This window comes from Pogona vitticeps, chromosome 3 (assembly GCF_051106095.1).
Source record: "Pogona vitticeps strain Pit_001003342236 chromosome 3, PviZW2.1, whole genome shotgun sequence".
NCBI lineage: Eukaryota > Metazoa > Chordata > Lepidosauria > Squamata > Agamidae > Pogona > Pogona vitticeps.
Genome location: NC_135785.1, coordinates 183,572,738 through 183,587,060, shown reverse-complemented (window position 1 = coordinate 183,587,060; position 14,323 = coordinate 183,572,738). Strand labels below are relative to the sequence as shown.

Sequence of the window (14,323 nt, the reverse complement as noted above, 5' to 3'; positions counted from 1 at the left end):
GATTTGATTTGATTTGATGGGTGTTGAGCAGCAAGAAGAGACACCCATCAATCACAGTGACAGATAATCTTTCCCCTTTATCACAATACACCCACAACAAAAGCTGATCCCACAGCTATAAATAACTATCCAACAAACTGCACCAGAGCACAGACAGAGTTCTGACTCCTGTCCTCTGAAGATGCTGCCCACAGAGACTGACAAAACATTAGGAAGAAAAACCTTAAGAACATGGCCAAACAGCCCGGAAAACCCACAACAACAAACATCATATATGCTCAAATCAATCAGCAGAGTATCAAAGATTCTTAAGACGACTTTGTTATTACCGTATATTTGGCCTATGCTAACAACTGAATTTTCTAAGCATTTTATTAAATTATGTATCAGCATATTTTGGTTTTTCTCATAAACTGTTTCTATGGGTCTATTAGACTGTATTAAATACTGCTGCCTGGGGCTATCTTCTCATTTCTGAAATGTACGAAATAAAGCAAATCTTGCCCTTTGGTACGCCTTGAACGGAACTGCCAGGCAAGTTATATAACAGGTGGTTCAGAACGGTGTGCGTGTGTGAAGAATGAGGACATGTTATCATATATGTGGGTTCCTCTGCTCAATTTGTACCTCATACTGTGTCTGCACATGCACACATATACTCACAGGTTAGGAGAGACACCAGTGTTAGATGATAACTACAGTTGTACTCCTAACACTGGATGTAATGTCACAACTGATGCTGCTCCTCATGCCACAGTGCTCAAGAGGCTGTATTTCTGTGGCTAAAGACAACTTGGGAGCAATAGATTACGCAGCTAACAGGCAAAGGAAAGCCTCAAAGGTCTGAGTGGGAAGTCTGAAAGGTATATTATCTCAGAGCAAGCTGAGATGTTATGAAAAACCAAGGGAGTAAGAAGCAAGCTGATGCACTTTCTTCATCCTGGGAAATAAAGATTTGTTCTCAATATTGAAAGTTAAATTTTTAAAAAAGTTTTGTACTGTTTTGTAAAGTTTTAAAATGTTTCTTTGTAAAAGACACAACGAAAGCTTACATTCACTGGCAGAGTCACCATTTCCAAGATCTTCATACAGAAGTTCTTCAGGAATTGCAGAGTCACTAACGTTCTGATTTGGATTTTTACCTGACTCTTGATTAATACTAAAAGAAAGAAAGAAAGAAAGAAAGAAAGAAAACAAATCCATTTAAACTTTACCACTCTCAGCAGGATTTACAAGGCAAACCATGACAGTAAATGTATTTACTTAGATGTACTTTATCTCGGGAAAACTTTATCAGTACCAAGACTCTTCATAAGCTGCTGCATGTGACTTTTATTTTGCATTAGCACATGTTTATAAGGCCATTAATCACATTTAGATTTCAGGGCAGCTGATAATGTGGCAATAGCATTATGTCCTCTATGTTAAATAATGAACATAGCACCATATATATATTCTTTCAAGTCAGGGCTTCCCCGCAAGAACTTCAGTAGCATTCAGTTACTTCATTTGTGTACTATTTTTGTATATTGCTCAGAAAAATAGATATTGAACCATGTGGTTCGTTATACTTTCCTTTATTTAAGGAGAGTATAACGAACCACATGGTTGCAATATTTATTTTTCTGAGCAATATACAAAAATAGTACACAAATAAAGTAACTGAATACTACTGAAGTTCTTGGGGGGAAGCCCTGACTTGAAAGAACTCCAGAAGGATTGGAAGCAACACATAACAAATAAGGGCCACTGTGGAGCTGAAGGTCTTTCCCCATGACCTTAGTCAAAGCTGTTTGATTACCTGAATTTATTTTCACAGGGAGGTGGTGAAGAGGAAACTGATATGTTAGAAGGGGATTCAGGAGATGAATGGTCATCTGTTCTTGGAATGGGTGACAGAGGCTGGTCAACATCCTGAGAGGGAGCAGCAAGAGATGAGCCAGTGGGATCTGTAGAACAGATAGCAGTGACTTATTCTCATGCAATGACTGAAGAGCTACCCTAAGTTTCAATCCTCTTCATAAGTGCCACAGAACCTGACTGATATCCACTGAATACTTGATGTCTTTTAGGTTCCTAAAAACACTAGGGGTACTATTTTTAATGAAACTGTATTTTTGTTTTAAAGAACCCATTGAGTGTATTGATATTTACTGCTACAGAAATGTTTTTAAAATACATGGGCTGCTGCACAATGCATAATTTTAAATGATGGAAATTTGTTTCCTTGGAAACAATTACAGTAGGTCATCTGCACCTTTGTCATTTGGAACAATGATTCAAGAAATATCCCTTGCATAATGTTTTGAAAGTTGGTTTCTAAACAAGAAAGGAACACTGGTAGCATCAACCTTTCAGTGTCCAACATGAATGGAAAAATGCAGAACAGTTAAAAGAATGGGAATACACACAAAAATATTGACAGACATGGGCAGTCTGTGCCTCTCAAAGAGACAGAACTAGTTCTCTCTTATGGAAGTTTTCAAATTAGAAGCAATCCATTTATTATATGAAGTACAAGCATCTTTTTCACACTACAACTGCACATCTAAAGTTTCTTTGCATTTATTAAGCAGAAGGAGAAAGTTTGTGTAGTCATTTCCATGATATCAGTGCAAAAATATATATGGACTGTGGGAGCAGATATTGGTCCATCACAGTTCCAATCTAGCATAGGCATCCTGTTGCTTACATAAAATAATAAACATTTGCGCATAATTAATAAGTATTACGTTGCTTACCATCAGAAAACAGCTTGCTATTGATGTTTCTCTTTGCTTTGGAAACGGGAGTAGAAGACAGACGCCTAGCAACAGCCGTTCTTTTCAGTGGTGGTGTTAAAGGGCCTTTTAAGCAATGCCCATTTTCTGGTGTCCAATCATAGCTTTTAGTTTTTTGACATTGAATGGGAAATTCCTTGAAGCCCACATCATTATGTGCAAAACAACATTGCTGATGAGAAGCCACTGAAAAAGTATTTGGTAAATTTGATGAAGATGGGATCTTTGATGGGCCAATGGTGCTTTGAATAGCTCTGTGCTGGTAATTCCTGTAGGCTTCTTCTAAATATTCTGCTTCTTTCTCTAATTCACGTATTCTAGCCTTTGTGTTAGCTACAAATTCTAAATCAGAATCTGGTGAAGCATAGGATCTTGGATGGTGGCTAGGACCTGTAGCATTTCCAACTGCAATAGCATCGGTCATAGGAGGAGTCTTCAAGAAAGCCCCGTCTATATATATATCATGAGGTACAGCCTTGTTACCAATCATGTCAAGAACAGAACGATCAACCAAGGAGGGTTTAGGATTCCGATATACTTCATTTTCTAGTGCTAGACAAGTATTTCATACAGAGATAAAGAAAACAATTTTAAAAGCTTATGATTGTGAATTTTGAACTGGTCGTACCATTGACATGCAAAATAGATAAAACATGAACTTATATTTCTATTTTAATATACTTATTCTATACACAAACCCAAAAATGTTTTCACCAAGTGGAGAACTCTAAATTATTTGTAAATGAAGTTTAAGTTATTTCAAGCTTGTATGATAACACAGAACTGACAGAAGGACATGCTTCCAATCATACAAAGAGGAGGTCCTTGATTCACATTGACTCCTTCACTATTTGTTGTTATTTCAACTTATATACCATCCCACAGTGCTGGAGTACTCTTTCAGCAGTTTACAGCATAATTATGCAAACAACTTGTCCCCCCACCCACCAGTGAGCTGGGTGTTCATTTTACCAACAGATGGAAGACTGAGGACGGAAGAATGGAAGGCTGAGTCTACCTTTAGCCGGCTACCTGAAGCCACTGGGATCAAACTCAAGTCATGAGCAGAGGCTTAACCACCATACAATGGGGCTTGATATGTGATACACCTTGTTTCACACATCATTCTGAAAGGTCTACTTGATCTTCAGGATCAGCTTTTCAGAAAAAGGAATGCAAGGGTGTGAGGTAAGAAAGAAAAACCAGAAAAACCCAAATCTGCTAGTGGAATGCTACTTACAGTTCAGCCTGTGTTGTCTAAAGCAGTGGTCGCTAAGCTTTCCCCAACCACGGAACAGTTGGTGGGGGTGGTGTGCCTGCAGGGGACAGAGCTCTCTTGTGCACATGTGCACAGCGCACTCACAGGCAGCAGAACGCGCTTGCGTGCTTGTGGGGGTGCTCACACACATGCGCAGGGGTGAACACGCTCACACGCATGTGTACAACGGCACATGTGGGAGGGGGAGATCTGTGTCTGCGGCCCGGTCCTGGATAGGCCGTGGACCACTGCTGGGTTATGGACCAGGGGTTGGGGACCTCTGGTCTAGAGCCTAAACTTAAATGTCACAATGCAGAGACAGATTGACAACCTCTAGAAATTGTTGGACAGTAGCACTATCATCCTTTACTACTGACCAAAAAACCCACTTCTATCACCATCATCATTATTATTAGCTTGGCTAATCAAGATTTTGTTTTAAAGGAAAATTCCAACCCTACAGGAGTTCATGGGATTGATAAACTGGGGTTTCAAGTTTCTTTTCTCTTTTCACCACCTAGAATAGTGAGTTACCACAACATGGGTTGGTTGGTAGATAGATTAGATAGATAGATATGCAATTCCCGCCCCCATTACAAAAAATTAAGCCGAAGGGGAAGAAAAGAAGAGAATGTTTTTCAACCTGTCTGTGTTTGCTTCAGTTGTAACTTCAGGTCTTCCATCTGTGCATTTAGCTTTCTGATAATATTTTCAGATTTTGCAAGTTGAGACTTCAGCTGTACAGTATGCTCAACCTAAAAAGATTTTAAAGAAAAAACTGCTTACTAATTCAAAGAGGTCTTAACACTAATGTATTCTTATTTTTCACAGTCTTTGTAGAATGGATGCTCCAGAAAACAATGCCCTCACTCCATTAGTATACTGCTATGTGTTGTTTGCAATTGTCCAGAACTGTAAGAGCGATCTCTCAATCTGGAGAGATGAAAGTTATGGACTCAGACTCTACCTTTGCTTCTGTATGGAAGAAGTTCAAGCATATGAAAAATGTTCTGTCTACAGTGCTAACCACTTGCTTAGCAATGCACCCCTATGTGCACATTCATCTGTACTGAATTGTGACATAACACCTGAGCAAGATCTGTTTGTGCAACCCAAGGTGTAATTTCTAAATTCAGAGAAAAAGGCATCCAATATCTTATTCACAAGTGTTTCTTGCTTTCGCTGTTTCAAAATGGTAAATATGTTGTAGGCTTACACAGCACAGATCCACTGTTACTAACCTGTGGGCATTTTCACTCTGTCTGCATTCATCTCATTAGGCTTGAAGTTCAATCAACACTGCACACAGGGGTCCACTGCATATAAAGTGGTTGCATGTGTCATTTGATGGATCAGCCTTTTTCAAAAACGCAGCAAATTTCTAAAAATGGTTTTGATCTTCATTGCACCCATAGGAACATATGGTGTATTTAGACTGGAACTGCAATTCTTATTTGACATCCATGATTTTTTGTAAAAAAATTTATTTTGAATATAAACTTTCTTGAGAAAGGTCTACACAAAGTTTAGTGAAAGCACTAAAACACAGGAAATTTACCTCGTTTTGTAGCTGTTTTTCCAAGAGCTGCTTATGAGTTTCGGATTCCTCACGTTCAAGCTTTCTAGCGTCTTCTGCTCTTTTCAACTCTGCTTGAAGGATCACATATTCAGACGATGGCTGATTTAGCTCTGTAAATATAAATGTAGATTATATATATTAAGAATCAAATCTTACTGACATATTTAAATCTGACTTACTCCATCTAACAGATATTCAGTAACAGAATATCCAACTTCAGCGTTCTATGCTGTTAACGTTAAAATGGTATTCGTGGATTTTTAAGGGCCCTGTTGAGGACAAGCACGGACATCTTTCTTCATATCAATCAAGTTTACTGAAAAATGGATAAAGCTTCATTAAATAACCACAACAACACTTTCACACGGCTTCACTCAAATTAGACGATATAGCACAACAAATCAATGTAACTGGGATAGAAGGGCAGATGCAGATAGACCAACGAAGCTTTTCTGGCAGATATCCTTAAACAAGTTTGGGAGTTAATTTCATACAGTGTTGTCTATCTTATCCTATGGGACATGAAAATACTCAGGTACAGGGGTTCCCATCACTACCTTCCACTAATCTGTTTATCAAAGAAACAGGGCTCCAGTGTGATAGAAATAAATAGGAAGATATATTCATGAGATTGTTATATTTTTATTGACACTCTATTATGTCTTTCATTTAAGTTGCAGTAGAGTGACTATGAACACACACCAATTAGTAAATCCATTAGTAATTGAAAATAACACAGAAACTGTTAAGTATGTTTACCACTACAATAGCTCTAAAACACATGACAATAAATTAAAATGCATGAATAAGATTGGGGAAAAACATTATTGCTTTGCCATCAGCTGGTTTATATGTAATGGTATAGTGACAAGAACAGATGATAGCTTATTGGCATCATGAGACCATATGCAATGATAATAATGCCAGGAGAAGCAGAGAAGCAGTGCAAGGGATAAACACCAAGTGTTTGCTAAACACTTAAGAAAAGTTATTGGATTAACATAAGATACAACTTTCCTGGTAACGAAACATAGCAGCCAAACTAATTTGGTGAATGGGCTGCAGAATAAAACAAACAAAAAGAAAACACAGAGTAGTCTTTGCACAGGTTACTGGTGGAGTGGGTAAAAGAGAATGAGGAAAAACCAACACAACAGAATATAGGAATGTGCCATCCAGGCTTTTTGGATTCTTAACTCCGCAAATGTGCCAAAAATTCTGCAGAATTCTGGGAATCCAGCTGACAGGCCCACACTATTTTATAAACACCTCCAGACATCTTTATTTAGCTCACCTGGCTCAGGACCAATCTAAAAAACTCCCATGCCTGTTTTGCGTCTATTTCCCATTGTTAATATACAAAACCTGAAGCAGCCATGGTGCTTTCTGGGCATCACCATTCTTTTTAGGAGGCACCTTCTATAGAGCCTAAAGAGCAGCAAGACTACAATTCCCAGAAAGCAGTGCAGCAGTTTTTGTTCTTGTACATTAAAAATGGAAGGTGGAGTACTACAGGACACAAAGGATGCAAACTAATCACACTGTTTAAGAAGACAGGGGCGACTGCAATAACTACCGTGGCATCTCTCTTCTCAGCGTTGTAGGGAAGCTGCATGCTCGTGTTGTGCTGAAGAGGCTCCAGGTGCTTGCAAATACAGTCTATCCCGAATCACAGTGTGAATTTCAAGCTAATAGATCCACCATTGACATGGTATTTTCCCTCAGACAGCTGCAGGAGAAATGTAGGGAACAATGACAGCCACTCTTTGTGGCCTTCATAGATCTTACAAAGGCAGGGACGGCATTTTAAAATACTTCCCAAGATTGGATGTCCACCTCGACTCCTTAACATCATCAGGTCCTTGCATGAGGAAATGAAGGGCACTGTAGTTTTTGATGGCTCAACATCAGATCCCTTTGACATCCCAAGCGGAGTGAAACAGGGCTGTGTCCTTGTGCCGACTCTATTTGGAATCTTTTTTGCTGTCATGCCGAAGCACACCTTTGTAACTGCAACAGAAGGTGTCTATCTCCGGACTAGATCAGATGGAAAGTTCTTTAATCTCACTAGATTGAGAGCAAAAACCAACGTCCAGCTGAAATGCATGTGGGATTCTTTGCCGATGATGCAGCTGTTGTTGTCCATTCTGTTGAAGACCTCCTACAACTCATGAATTCTTTTAGCAAGGCTTGTCAAGACTTTGGACTAACAATCAGCCTGAAGAAAACATAAGTCATGGGCGAGGGCGTGGACTCACCTCCCTCTATTACCATCTCCATACAGGAATCGGAGATTGTTCGTGACTTTGTGTACCTTGGCTCAACGATCTCTGACACTCTCTCCCCAGATGTTGAGCTGGATAAATGCATTGGCAAAGCAGCTACCATGTTCTCTAGACTCAAAGAGAATATGGCTTAATAAGAAGCTGACGGCATATACCAAGATCCTGGTCTATAGAGTCTGTGTTCTGAGCATACTCCTGTACTGCAGTGCGTCCTGGACCTTTTGTGCATGACAGGAGATGAAGGTGAACACATTCCATATGCATTTTCTCTGATGAATTTTTGGTTTCCCCTGGCAGGACAAAATTCCAAACAGAGTAGTCCTAGAACGAGCTGGAATTTTTTAGCATATATACATTACTAAAACAGCAATGTCTACGTTGGCTCGGGCATGTCGTGAGAATGGCTGACAATTGGATTCCAAAAGATCTCCTGGAGAATTAGTGCAGGGAAATTTCTCCAGAGGGAGACCACAGCTGCGATACAAGGATATCTGCAAGTGGATCTGAAGGCCTTAGGAATGGACCTTAACAGATGGGAAACCTTGACATCTGAGCGTTCAGCCTGGACGCAAGCGGTGCAGCATGGCCTCTCCCATTTTGAAGAGACTCTTGTCCAGCAGGCTGAGGCAAAGAGGCAGGCCCGAAACCAGCAAAATCAGGCAGCTAGACAGGGGACAGCTTGTATTTGTCTTCAATGTAGAAGGAATTGTCACTCTTGAATTGGCCTTCTCAGCCACACTAGACGCTGTTCCAAGACCTCTATTCAGAGCACGTTACCACAGTCTCTCGAGACTGAAGGATGCCTAATCTAACATTAAAAACAAGAATAGGCTGGAGGGAGACATGCAGTTTCCAAGACAGGTCCTGCTCCAAGTGAACAAAACAGAGGTACCTGAAGATGTGGTTCTGTGGCTGGAATTCCCAGAATTTTATCTAAGGAATTATTGGAGAATTCTTGGAATTGGTGTTAAAAAAACTCTGAATGGCACATCCATATTAGAGCATTCTTTGTGTTATCAGAAACCAGTAGTTTTCTGATATATTCACACAAACCAATGTCTGGCTCATCTGCAGTGGCAAGAGCCACCTATGAAGTGTGGGATTTTGACCACTTCCTTGAGTGCTATAATAATAATGGTGTGTACTGATGATGGAAGTGTAGGAAAACACCTCCCTCCCTCCCTCCCTCTCTCTGTCACAAACATGCAAAAGTGCTACACAAGTCTAAATGTGTATTATTTTTGGAACGTCTTGTTGATAACAACAGTAAAAGAATGTTCAGACTTATACTAACTTTCTCGGAGCTGTAGGTTTTCATTTTGCACATCCTCCAACTGTTGTTTAAGTAGCTTATTCTGCACCTGTAACTCCATTTTCTCCTCTTTTAGTGTTGAATAATCTGAGACTTCTTTCAGTTTTTCCATCAACAACTGATTCTGCTTGCTTAATAATAAAACTTCGGCCCTGACAGTATCTACTTCCACCTGGAAATAAATATATTAGAAACACATTATTAACTTTCCAATATAGCAAATACTGTACACTAAAAAAAACCTGGCTATGAAATGTGAAGACAATGCTCAAATATATACATATTAATTTAAATTATCTGAAGATCTTTTGATGAATTCTTAGCAAGTTATTAGCTTTCCAAGATAATAGCTATAATAAAACCTACATAATTTATTTCTCTAACACAGTGGTTCCCAACCTGCAAGTCGTGAAGACTTGTGGGAATTGCAGTCCAAGAACAGCAGGGTTGCTCAAGGTTGAGAACTACTGCTCTAACATGTGAACACAACAGAACTATATTGCTGGAACATCTAAATATCAACTTAACTTACCTGAAGGACTTTGGCACGTGATATAGCCTGCTCAAACTCTTGCTTTTTTGAATTAAGAGAAATCGTCTCCTCATGCAAAAGCTTAGACTTCTCTGGTCAGAAACAATGAAAGTCTTATATTAGATAGGCTTCAGATCAATATAAAGGAGACATATGTTTGCTTCCAAAAATATTGGTTACCTTTATATTTTCTCTCATCTTCAGCAATGTTCTTAGTTCTAGTTATGTATTCTTCCTTTAGTTCAAGCTGATACCTAAAGATGAGAATTATAATGTTTATTACAAAGTATACCCAGCAGATTAAAACACATTGCATTGACTTAGTACAAATAAATCCACCAATGCCTCAAAATAGGAAGGTTTAGAAATGATTAGAAAAAAGACAATTTCAAGTGTGGCAACTCACAACTAAGCATATAAAAACTACTACCCATTCTTTTTTTAAAAAAAAAATGCCTGGAACAGATTTCTATTGCCATATTACTTGAGAACCTAAAATGTTTCTTTTAAAAAGAACTGATAAATCCCAAAAATATTGCAAAAAGTGTGGATTTAACAAATGTATCCATAATGATTTTAACCGATCAACTTCAGCTTCTCTGTAGCTCTTATTGCTAAAGGAAGAATCATAATAATTTCATCCTGGATGACCAACTGTGCTCTAGCTTTTGATACAAACCAGACAGAGAATCTATCTGAAAAGGTCACAATTTTTCTTCACATGGCTTTTAAATAATTCGGCAGTCTGGGCATCAGTATTGAATTAAAAAAAATAATTCTGGGAATATTGTGAGTTTTGTTTTCTGCCGCTGTCTGTCTGTTGCTTTTACTTACCCTTTTCTTAATGTACACTGTTTTTAAAACAAAATATGGTTTATCATAAGCTGCCTATAAAACTTTGTGATATGAGGCAACATGCAAAAAATAATTAATATCCAATGGATACAAATGAACACACTTCTGAGTAACTATGCTTAGAACGTCCCTCTGTTTTTACCCCTCAAGTTCAATGTGTCTGTATACCTTGGGCAGCAATCTCTCTCTTTAAAGTCAGCCCTCTGACTGAACAGAGAGAATAAAATGACTGAAGTGTTATCCCTAACAATAGTACCCAGTCATCAGCAGGGTCTCTATTTATTTTCAGAAGTAAGCACAAGAACTGATGAGCTTGTTTTTTCCTGTTACTCTTTGTTCACCCAGCACACTTCCTTAGCTTCATAACATTTTCATTTCTTGATATGTTGTATTTGACAAGACGATGGAACTGCTTTTCTACACCTGAAGGAGACTGGCAAGTAAATTACTTTAGGAGTTCATTCTTTAGCTTCTGATCATAAGTATCTTCAATATTCTTCACAGCTACCTCACGACGGTGAAGCGCATCTTCAACCACTTTATTTTTTGATTCTTGAAGCTTTTGAGCTCTGGACAAAGAAAAGAAGCCAGGGATAATCATGAAAGAGGGCAAACCCAAGCAAAAGAACACCATCATACAACAAGAATCCTTGATTTGCCAAGTCTGGGGCTGAGCTATGGAAGTGAACCTTTTAAATTCCTGCTCTAAGTCCTTCCCTGCTGTGCTAGTAGAGCACAAGGAAGTCGAAATATGAGCACCGTTGCTCAGTAGGGGCGATTTTGGAAAATGTGTAAAGGGAAAAACACTCTTTCCTTTCATCTGAAACTTCTCTATAAAACACTGCATGGTACACACACACTACCCTAATTGTGCTCTCCTGCACAACTAGTTAGGGATTTAAGCATGCCAATCTCCATTCTTTCCATTCCCTCAATTTTGTTTTCTTCAGAAAGTACATCTTAGTAGCCAAATATACAACTACAGTCAAATAACTGAGTTCACCATTAGTATTTGTAAGATTTATTACACTTAAGATGAAGGATATGCACCCATCCCATCAACCCAGTCCATGCCCAAATAAGGGCACAAAGACTGATATCAACCCACCATAAGCCCTTATGAAGCTAATCCAACCAGATCCTCATCTAAGTCAATGGCAATATTTGAGTGTTTCAGAATCTCTGGGAGGAAAAGGAAGGCCACTGACTGAAGTAACACAAATGGCTGAAAGAATTATTTCTGCCAGAATCGTTTGTCCACCTTCAGTTCAGAGAACACAAGAAAAAAAAAAAGTGGAAAAGAGCTACTAAAAATGAAAAGTATTGCTTCGTTCTCTTTGCATCTCTGATCTGCTCCGTTTGTTTTCTGTGCTTTTGCAATGGTTCCTGCATGCTTCCCTTGCAAATCAGAAAAGTTTTTGCAAGGGTCTGTGCTGGCTTGGTTTAAAATGTGTTGGTGTAAAATGTGTGGGTTTAAACGTGTCAGTTTAGCATGTGTTTTAGACTCCAAACTCTCTCCCCCCCCCGTCCTCTCTCTCTCTCTCTCTCTCTGTGTCTCCCTCCTTTGCTGCCCTTTTTTAAACCAAAGTCATCTTAGGTTTAAAAAAATTTTCTCCCCCTAATGATAGAGGCAGATTAACTGGTTTTGCATTAGTTCCTATGGGAACTAATGCTTTGACTTACAAACCGTGCCTTGACATAAGAACAAAAAATAGCCAGAACCAATTAATCGGGTTTCAATGCATTCCTATGGGAAATTTTGATTTAATTACGAACACCATTCCGGAACGGATTAAGTTCATAAGTCAAGGCACCACTGTATGAGTCATTCTTCTGCTTAATTTCTATCTCCTAGGCCAAATTTGGTTCTGTTTTCTACCCTACTAATTATGCATTCTAGTCACCTATGATTATAAGAATGTCTTTGTTTCAGTGTATGATCAGCTATTCTTCTGGATTGTTGCATTAAAGCTTTCAATTTCATCTTCTTCAGCATTGGCAGTTGGAGCACAGACTGGAATGAAGGTTATGCTGATGAGTTTTCCACAAAGTTTGATATTATTTGATCAGACCTTGTATTATAGTCCCTAACTGCCTGTGTTATGTCTTGTCTCAGGATTAGAACCACACCATTTCTTCTGAGTTTGCAATCTCTAAAGTACAACACTTTGTAGTTGCCCAACTGAAAATATCCCATTCCAATCCACCTGAGTTCATTGACATCAAGCACTGCAATGTTTACATGTTACATTTCTTGCTTTACTGTTTCCAGTTTACCTTGATTCATACTTCTCAGTGTTCCATATTCCACTGGATGTGTTATACAATAAACTTTCCTTTCACTTAGCTTTTCAAAAATGTCCCCTCTCATTAACAGCAATGGCAGGGAAACTATGTATGCCAACTCCAACAATCCAGTCCCTCAGACTTTGAGGGTGATATAGGGACAAAGAAGGGGATTTGAATGCAGGGGACACAAGATCTCCCCAAACATGCACTGTTCATCATCATACTATCCACAAAACACAGTGGATAGCATAGTGACAACAGCTGAGTGCTCAGTCACAGCACAAAGTTTTCTGCCATCTATGAATCACATTCTCCACTAATGACATAGGAGAGCCTGAAGCATCCACCAGCTCCTTGGTTGCTTGCCCTGAGAATCTCAGACTGTTCAGGTAAAATGAAAGTAAATGGTGTCCCACACAAACTACAACATTTAATAGACCAAGACAGGGAGATTTTTCCAAATCCAAGAACTCCACGAGTAACACTTAGCAACTCACAGTTCAAAGGCTTCTATTCTCTGCTTCAGCTCTGCCTCTCGAGTTCTTATTGTTTCAATATCTTTCAACAGGCTTTGTCTTTGTAGATAAATTTCTCTAGCATCAATCTAATAGAAAAACATTGTACATTTAGAACATCCAAAAAGAAGGACCAGCATCAACAAAAATTGTATACAGGTTTCAGAAGACAGGCTATTTGCTGTTTGTACTTTGTTAGTAGTCTATTGCTCAAACTACACATTTCTGTAATTTGCTGGTGAATCCAATTATTATTAGAAAATATGCCACTGCCTTTTGCAAAACATTACTGTGCAAACAGTTCCAGGAGTTTTTGTAAGTAACTCACAATAAAAGGGGAGAGGGGTGGAAAAGTCAGTAAGAAAAGTAGCAGGAGACAAAGAATGCACATCTACTCCTCAAATATATCATCCTGCATGCTTTTCTTACTCAGCACAAGTGACAACTAGATGGCCAATTTTGCCTCGGCAGAAATGGTACATTAAGTGGCTATGGCACAGGAGATTGTAAAATCACAATCAGATTTCTTGGACACCTGGACACAGACACACAATTAACGCTGCTCCAAAGTGCAGGTGTAGGGCATGCAAGCAGGTAGGCACTGGTCTGCAGCTTGGTTTGACCTCAGGATTTTTCCTGCCACTCCACAGTCCCAGCGAATGGTAGATGGAAGGCTACGAATGGCTTCCTTCCCCTTGGCCACTACACAGGAACAATGTCATTTGCCCTAGCTGTTGAAAGGCAGAAGGCTGAAAAGGGCAGGAAAATTCCCAAGGGGTTTCCTGCCCAGTAGAGACTACAGAAGAAGCTACTAGAGAACCAAAAAGGAAGACTGAGAAGGAGGAGGAGAGAGAACTGGATAGAGATAGCGAGTTCAACCAAGATAGAGGAAGAAGAGAGTGAAGCTGAGGAACAGCT

General features: G+C 39.2%; 1 protein-coding gene across 2 annotated transcripts in view; it reads right to left on the bottom strand.

Moving 5' to 3' along the window:
* OFD1 (OFD1 centriole and centriolar satellite protein) overlaps positions 1-14,323 on the bottom strand; it is a 33,423-nt gene that overhangs the window by 7,318 nt on the left and 11,782 nt on the right. For both annotated transcript variants that reach the window (XM_020786771.3, XM_020786770.3), the window contains exons 9-18: positions 13,388-13,494; positions 11,051-11,170; positions 9,927-10,000; positions 9,747-9,838; positions 9,197-9,386; positions 5,597-5,727; positions 4,682-4,793; positions 2,742-3,332; positions 1,802-1,949; positions 1,053-1,159 (exon numbers count right to left, since the gene is read on the bottom strand). In XM_020786771.3, coding sequence (XP_020642430.3) covers positions 1,053-1,159; positions 1,802-1,949; positions 2,742-3,332; positions 4,682-4,793; positions 5,597-5,727; positions 9,197-9,386; positions 9,747-9,838; positions 9,927-10,000; positions 11,051-11,170; positions 13,388-13,494 — 1,672 coding nt within the window. The remainder of the gene's footprint in view (positions 1-1,052; positions 1,160-1,801; positions 1,950-2,741; positions 3,333-4,681; positions 4,794-5,596; positions 5,728-9,196; positions 9,387-9,746; positions 9,839-9,926; positions 10,001-11,050; positions 11,171-13,387; positions 13,495-14,323) is intronic.